This window comes from Austrofundulus limnaeus, unplaced genomic scaffold (genome assembly GCF_001266775.1).
Source record: "Austrofundulus limnaeus strain Quisiro unplaced genomic scaffold, Austrofundulus_limnaeus-1.0 Scaffold327, whole genome shotgun sequence".
In the NCBI taxonomy this organism is placed as follows: domain Eukaryota; kingdom Metazoa; phylum Chordata; class Actinopteri; order Cyprinodontiformes; family Rivulidae; genus Austrofundulus; species Austrofundulus limnaeus.
The window spans coordinates 275,824-284,105 of NW_013952729.1; the positions used below are offsets into that span (position 1 = coordinate 275,824).

An 8,282-nucleotide genomic window follows, 5' to 3' on the forward strand; every position below is an offset into this window, starting at 1 on the left:
GGGATGAGTAAATTAAAATTCTAGCAGTTACTTTTTTTAAAAAAGGAAATGAAAAGATTTTTTATTTTTTTAATTTCAAGGTCACATAATGAGTGTGTTAGAAAATGATACAGTTCCTTACTGTCAAATTTGCAGGCCGAGTACTGGAAGGCATTAAAGGAGTCTGATTGGCTGTCGGAGCTGACAACATCAGAACCGCTTGCACTTGCGGGTGACGTCCACTCGGAGGGAACGCCGTCATCCACGGGTCGATGGTCGTCACTGGGTCGTGACCCGGAACCCTGACCGGCCTCCAGGAGCTCTGGCAGGTCTCTGGGAACCTCCAGACTAATGGGGCTGCTGCCACGACGCCCCTGCACGCCCGAAAGAAACGTTTGTAGCTCTGATAATTTGTGATTTTTAATAAYGACCTTGTAAAGGTGACGTACTCACCACCGTCCCTTTGCTTCTCAGTCTCTCCTGGATGAACTCGTCCATGAGGTCAGAGAAGTTTGGGTTGCTGCTTCCGACGTCGCTGGAGACTGGACGAGCCTTCTGGACCACCTCTTCCTTGTTGGCTACACACACGAGCAAGCAAACAGTCAAAGATCAAATTTAATCCTCACTGAAGAAAAGCTGAAGCGTTACTGCATATTGTGCCTAAGCAGAGATATTTCATGAGTGGTCCACATATAAAACAGTTCTTACAAACATTATTATCAGGTGCATAATAAACAGCATAAATACGATTTTTAATAATGATATCATCACATAAAATTACACTAATTAAGTCATGGAAGAATCTAAATTGTAAGAGCAGTCCTGATGTGAATGTACTCTGGATCTGAAGGTTATTCAATAAAAAAAATTAAATAATATAAAAAAAAAAATCAACAACAGCAGGCACATTCCAACCCAGAGAAGCAATGCAGGAATAAACTCACTTCATGCACAAAAAACAAGAGTGTTAAACTTTGTTAGAACTAACCAAGCAGAAAACTAGAAGCCTATTTTAGTGCAGTTCTGTTTTTATGTTAGTTTTGATGCAAAGACAGCGATCTGAGTGGCTTCACCAAACATCTAAATCTACTGCCCTTACTGCTGACCAACTAATCTGTAGTCCTGAATCTGTGGCTGAAAGCTCGGTTGCCTTCGGCTCAATACCAGGAAGAACTTTGGTCAATAAAGCTTAAAGATACCAACACAAAATAAAACTGTTTACGCTCCAGCCATCAGGCCGGCTTTTAAACACAATGGCCACTTAATGGAGAACAAAACGAGCTTTGTTCAAAATGTCATGCCCTGAAGCTTCAACATTACACCTGCCTCTGCCGAGAACAAATGTGAAACAAGGTTTACACTAAATTCAGCCCACAGAATCAAACACAAACAGTTTCTTATTCAAAAACACTCTCTAACGTTAACAATCACAGTTCTGAGCGCGTTGATTCGTATTCAACTGTAATGGTTATTTGCCAACACTATTTGCTAGAAAAGTTAAATACAACTCAAATTCTAAATAAATTCGGCTGTTGTGAATAATGTAACTTAAACAAAAAAAATCAACAATTTGCAAATCTCATAAAGCTATAATATTTGTTGAAACCGAGAAACTGTACCACTTTGAAATAAAAAAACATCCCAAAACGCCACCATCTTCTCTGGACTTGAGTTCATTTAAAAAGGACTGAGGTCAAATTAAATCAAAACCAGATTTTTTTTGGAAGTCATGTTCACTATGTCCTCTGTACTAAAAAGTCCCACCTGTTATCAATGCTCAGTTTAAAAGACAGCCTCTCTGATAGTATGGGGGTACATTAGTGCTTCTGGCAGCAATGCAAAACAATATATGTAGGTTTTAGACAACATCTGCAGAAAAATGCAGCAAATAATCCTCAAATTGTTGAATAGTTAGAATACAACATCCCTCTACAATCTTGTTTACAAACTTGTTCAAAGATGCTTCATAGTGGTAAGCATGACCCTGTGCTAACTTGTTTGATGCTTTGCTGCCATAAAATCCAAGTTTTATTATTTTACCCCCAAATCCTACAACTTCCTTGTTTCAACGTTTAATAAGTTTTACAAGACAAAATGGCTGAGGGACTCAAGATAATTCAGTTGATCTCCAGATCCATCATAAAATGAGCCAAATCATCTCAGCAAGACAGAAGCAGTCAGACAAGTGCAGACACAAAATGTCCTGCCTGAATAGACAAATAGGTAAATAAATAGACAAGTATGAGATTTGGGTTGACAATAAAAATCACTCATGATGATTCACAGGCTGCTAAGGACTGGGAGCGGTCACAAACTGCTTAACTAGCTAGGGTTAGTAAAAAATATACATCTAAAAACAAATACACACCATTCTGCAACTAAAACCCTTTAATTAAAAAAATAGGCTATCAAGCTCAATGAATTAGCACAGCCATGCTAACATTTCTTAGCCACATATGTAGTTTGTGTTAAATCTTTAGAACCCTGACACAAAATTAATTACCCAAATTATACCATTTAATTAGATCTTTAGGAAAAAAACACAATATAAACTAATGCTGATGAACTCTTGTTAATCATAAACATAACTTCTACAAGGAATCTTGTCAGAAGTTTTTCAGGGTGGATTTGTATTACTGACGTGCCAAACTAATTAAAAACTCAGCTGGCAGATGTTGCCAAACAAAACAAGTGAATTTAGTAAGTAATGAAGACACGGCACTTTGGAAACAGAAACGTCACATCAAGACAGATTCGTGGAGTGAATCTCAGTGCTCTTACAAAAAATATTTAGACACATTTGTGCAGTTCTGTTGCACAATTACAATGATTTATAAGCAAAAGCTGCAAAGCATTGTGTAACCGTTTACCAATAACAAGGCAAATAACCATTTCAGTAAACTGTATACATGTTTTAATTACCATTTTCTACGATTACCACAAACAAGAAGGTCTAATGCTGCAGTCTAGTGGAGTGGGAATGAACTACAGTTTTATCAGTTACAGTGCAAGGCTGATTTATTTCTGTCCTAATGACATCAAATAAAGCTTAAGAATCCAGAAAATATCTGGCAGCCTTTTCTGTTTTCTTTGTGTTGGCGTTTCTGTTTTTCCCACAGACAGTTGTGCTTCTGAGTAGTTTCCTTCTGCCAAACTGAGGAGAGGCCCATTTCCGGAGGAGGCGAAGGAGGCACAAGGAGGCCGCATGCAAAAACTCGAGGAAAGGGAGGAGATGGAGAAGACGGGGAGGAGGTGAAAAGGTTACAATCCCAAAAGCCCGTAACAGAGAAGACAGGAAGGAGGAGGAGGAGGAGGAGGGATGGAGCTCTGACCTACAGAAACAGTGAAAGGATGTGGGAGAAAGTTGGGTCCTCAAAAAGGAGGCAGGCTGGAGGAGGGGCTACGTTCAAGAGGAGAYACATCAACAGGGAGTGGGGGTCTGAGTTTCAGTCCAGCAGCAAGATGATGAGTTTCAGCCAAAAAAATAAAAATAAAAAAATTCATTCCATCATAACAAACCAGTTAAAAACAGCCAAAAAGAAAAAAAGAGCTGCTGGTGTTTATGCATTGGTGAGTATTTCTGTCCACAGATGTGTCCTCTATGAGCACTTGGTTCGTTGCAGGCCTCACCTGGCGTTGTCGTCTTTCGTCCAAAGTAGCCCAGGACGTGGGAGTAGAGATCCCTTAGCGAGGCGTCGCCCATGGCAGCCCGACTCTGTCGCTGCGGTGAAGAACCCTGCGACGATCCCTGACCTCTGGGTCGAGGTTTAGAGGACAGAGCATGGACAACACTCTTATAAACGCCACCAAGAAGAGCCCCCTGGTGGTGCCGAGAGGCGGTGCAGCCGGGCTCCTGGGAGCGAGAGCGGGACACTCGGGATCGCAAGGCGGAGCGTCCCAGGCGTCCACGCACTCCAGTGGACAAGCCTGAGGAACCGGAGCTACCTGACAAGACCTCTGAGCTGGTCTCAGGGCCCGGGTTGGATCTTGTAAAGGATCCAGAATGCTGCCTGTCCCCTCCAGTCCCAGGCCTGTTTTCCAGACTTGCAGCATCTGTGGCCACAGCCCCGCTGCTTTCTGCAGCCGACCCAGGCAAAAACCTCTCCTGTGACCCTGCTTTGTGGCCAACTCCAGCTCTGGAGCCGAACTTACCTGCACCCTCTGCTGCCAGCTTCCCCCCCGACCCGGATCTGCTCAGTCTCTCCCCGGCTGAATGACTGTGTGTGTGGAAGTGACTGAGTCGACGCAGCCGGGCCTTCCAGTGGGCCTCCTTACTCTCCAGAGGGTTGTGGAACTGGACCGACTCAGTCGATGGCTGGAAGCTGACATGAACACTAGAACCAGAACTGAGTCGCTTGGTGCTACCGGACAAGATCTTTGCTTTAGCAGCGTCTGAGATTTGTGAAGCAGATTCAGAGTTTGGTTCAGCTGTGGTCGAATCTTGTCTGATCAAACTGGGTCTGGTGTTTATTTCTCCTGCCTTTTCCTCCGGTTTTGTTTCTTCTAACTCTGTCCACATGTCAAATTTCCCTTCCGATCCGGTTCCGGTACCAACTCCCTTGTTCTCATCAGAGTTCCTTTCTAAACTCGAGCTCCCTTTAACAATGGGTGACGGCCACTGACACTGCAACTCCAAACACTCATAAATGCTGCGCTGCTCTGCCTCATTCTCCTCTGTGGAATCCACACTGCAGTGTCTCACTGATTTACTTACCTGTCTGTCCTCACTTATCACCTGTTTCCCTTCTTCTAGCTGCCCTGCGTACGCTAGCTGCAACCTAGCAATTCCTGTTTGCACCAGCACAGGTTCAGTGACGGTGTTTTCTGACAGGTGACCGTCTCCTTCTCTGGCCTCTTCTTTTCTTTCAGCTCCTCTCTGACTGAGGTAGTCCCTAATAGAGGAGAATAAATCGTCTTCCTCAACCTCAGTCCCCGTTTCCCCCTCGTCCGCATCGAGTTCTTTTTCAGAGGAAAAAGCGAAGGCGGAGTCCCAGCGGCTTACCCAATCAGAGCCTGAAACGAGGCTTTGAGAGCCGGTCTGAAGCCAGGGCTGGTCATAAACGCTATCGTCACTTTGCGCGTTTGAGGACAAGGAAACACCATTGTAGAAGGTAAAAGGTTTGGGAGAGGGGGAGGTGAGGGATTGTGAGAGTGGCTGAGCTGTGTGGCTGTCTGCTGTAGTTGTGGAGGGGTGGTGGTGGTGAGGATTCAGGAATGAAACGGGGTCCCTCTGGGGTTCTTCACCTTTGACCCGCTCGGCGATGAAGGGCTCCATGATGTCAGAGGCACTGCTGCTCCTGGCGAGGGCGGACGGGCCCGGGGTGTCCAGGTCACAGGACCCTGCCTGGAAGACCTCGGAACAGGAGGTGGGAGGGGCTTCGTCGCTCTGGGAGGCGTGGCGCATTCGAGTGGAYGTCAGTGTGATGGGCTGGTCCTCCAGGTCTGGTGATTAAGAGATAAAACGGAGGGGTGATGTCAGTTCAGGTGTAAACAAAGATATAAAATCTGAATGTTCAAAAACATAAATCAATGCCTCAAAGGATCATATCTGTTGAATTTGTCCACTATTGTAGTTTCATAAATTTTAGTGACAGAATGAGAAGATGTAAGCTGTCAAATTTATAACTAAAAAATAAAAGAAAAATACCTGCTGTTAATTTTAGCTCTTAGAAAAAAAGCTAAATCTAAAATCTGCAGGTCAGATCTTTGCAAAATGAATGAAAGTTACCATAGTTATTAGGGGTGCAACGATACAGAAAATTCACGATTCGGTTCGGTTCAATACTTTAGTCTCACGGTTCGATATTGTTTCGATACAAAAAAAAGAGAAATGTCCATGCCCTTTTAAACTTGTAATTTACTTAAATTAATTAGGAAAATTTGTTTAACCTCAAAAGTACCGTTTTTTTTTTTAAGTTAAATGTTGCTGAAACAGCAAGTTTCTCAGTGGATCTGCGGTCAAATGTGCAGCCTAGGCGGAGTTGTCGAACACAGATCCACTGATCCTTCAACACAGAGCATCTTCAAAAGACAGGCTGATAAAATAAAAAAATTTCAAATCTGTATTGTTCGATACAAGTGTGTATTGAACCTAAAGCTCTGTATTGTACGTTCGATACGGGTACATGTATTGTTGCACCCCAAATAGTTATATAACCATTTATCAGAGGTTTTAGATTTAAAATCAAACTGCATTAAGAGTTTCTAGATTGTTTTGCATAATAGTTTTCATGTTTTATCTACTTCCAGGTAGGTTTCATAAAATGGTATCGTTAAAACAAACAAACAAACAAACAAACAAAAAAACAAAGAAAACATACATATAGCAGCATCTCTATTGTCCTTTTGAACATGGAAAGACTCAAATTCAGTGCAATGGTTAGAATCAGATTAAGTGAAAGTTCTGTAAACATGAAGGTCTTTAAAAAGGAAGGAAATAAGTCTTTGCAGGAAAACAAGCACAGGGATGTGATTTATTGGAACAGGACAAGAACTTGAGCAAGCAAGGAGAACAAATCAAGAATGCAGGTTAGAAAACAAACAAACAAACAAACAAACAAAAGGAGGCCAGGCTTCATGCAGGCAAATGGTGATACATTGACTATAAAAAAAAATCTAACCTGCATCCAAACACTTAAGTAACTGCACCACAAACTCAAACTTTTAACTTGATGTGCAAACGACATTATTTCTTATGTTGGCTTAGTTAAGAAACAGTATTTGTGGATTCGATTCAATAATTTCTAATAAAAGCCTACACTATGTGCATGCAAACGTTTTTTTTTACATAAAACATAAAAACTGTTGAAGACGAGTCAAAAAAAGCATCATTTAGGTTTCTGACAGGCATGCAGGAGGTTGCAGTTTCCAGGCGGCAGGCAGAGCAAAGACAGTGTACCTGCCAGATTGTCGGCAAGGGGGGGTAAAAAGGGGTGATGGTGGTGGAGGACAGGAAGAGGCGGAGCCAGAGTAGGAGCACTCTTAGCACTGCGGATAAAGGCTGAGGACAGCAGAGAGTCGCCCGTAGAACAGCTACGCAGGGCTGAAGAAGTTGGAAGGTGGAAAAGAGAGGATACCAAGGAGGAAGAAAGAAAAAGAGTTTTGTTGTAGTGAGGAATAAGGTGAGTCAACGACAAGTGGGGTTATGGATAAAGACGGAGGATTTGAAAGAACATAATAAAATAACAAAGATGGCAGAGAGAGAAAATAATAAGAAAAAAGCTTAAAACTGTAAAAAAAAAAAAAGAGTAGATAAAGGAAAATATATCAATATTTGTACGCAAGAAATAAAGAAAAAAATTAATAAAAGTGAAAATCAAACAAGAAGTCAGTGAGAAGGCTTCAAAGTGTAGAAGAACAGGAAGGTGAGGCACGAGTGAGACAAGATTAACTCTGCAGGAAACAGTGAGAAAGTGACAGGCTGACAAGGATGATGCACTTCATTTCAAAGAAATAAAACATCAAAAAGTTTAACAAGTCTATGATTTCCTCAAAACAAAGGCAAAAAATAGTTGCAAAGTTAGCAGAAGTGAATTTGTCATGTTAGAGCAGTTAGATAGCAACTAAACAAAATAAAAACCAACAAGACGAGATGATACTGACCTACGGTCTTCTGGCGCACAATGCTCCGTGCTTTTTCGATGCCCGGTGAGCCGGCGGTGGTGGCGCTTCGCTGCCTCATGGCCGCTGCCTGACCCGGTTGGTCTCTGCTCCAGCCTCGAGAAAAAGACCGGTCCACAACCTGTCGCTGGTTCTCTGTACTGATAGCTGTGGTAGAAACAGGTAAAATATTTATCAAACAAAGGATAAACAATGAGCAAATATGCTGTTTTCATAATAAAATATTAAAAACAACTCTATTTGTCACAGAATCTATAACTGTTTAGGTCTCTTGGGACTGACTGACCCTTTCCTTTGTGTTTCTTCTGTTTTTGTTCACTGAGTTTGTCCAGAGGGAGCTCATTCAGATCCACACTGTACAGATTCCTTGCCAACACCTAGGACAGAAACATATAAACACTACTTCATCAGCGCCATGCTCCTGATTCCAAACATATTCCAAGGCTCAGCAGGCAAACCTGGCTTTTGTACCTTTGTGAGGGTCTCCATGGTGAGTGACCACTCTGTGACCAACTCCTCCCAGCAGGTGAGGGAGGAGAGGACGGAGAGGAGGTCGTCCCACAATTCTCTGCTGATATAAACGTTCAGGTTTCCCTTAATCCAGGCAACTATCAACGTCTGTGCAGTACAAAAACAGCAAGTGTCACAATGGAAGGGGTTACAAGAATACAACAGACTATTAA

General features: G+C 42.5%; 1 protein-coding gene across 6 annotated transcripts in view; it reads right to left on the bottom strand.

Annotated features, from left to right (window-relative positions):
- The window catches only part of ralgapa1 (Ral GTPase activating protein catalytic subunit alpha 1), a 64,480-nt gene that overhangs the window by 50,152 nt on the left and 6,046 nt on the right, over positions 1-8,282 (bottom strand). For 3 of the 6 annotated variants that reach the window (XM_014022372.1, XM_014022369.1, XM_014022370.1), the window contains 7 exons: positions 8,071-8,217; positions 7,886-7,976; positions 7,582-7,746; positions 6,878-7,021; positions 3,610-5,421; positions 433-557; positions 122-353 (listed from right to left, as the gene is read on the bottom strand). In XM_014022372.1, coding sequence (XP_013877826.1) covers positions 122-353; positions 433-557; positions 3,610-5,421; positions 6,878-7,021; positions 7,582-7,746; positions 7,886-7,976; positions 8,071-8,217 — 2,716 coding nt within the window. The remainder of the gene's footprint in view (positions 1-121; positions 354-432; positions 558-3,609; positions 5,422-6,877; positions 7,022-7,581; positions 7,747-7,885; positions 7,977-8,070; positions 8,218-8,282) is intronic. The other 3 variants (XM_014022375.1, XM_014022373.1, XM_014022371.1) reach the window with 3 other exon arrangements.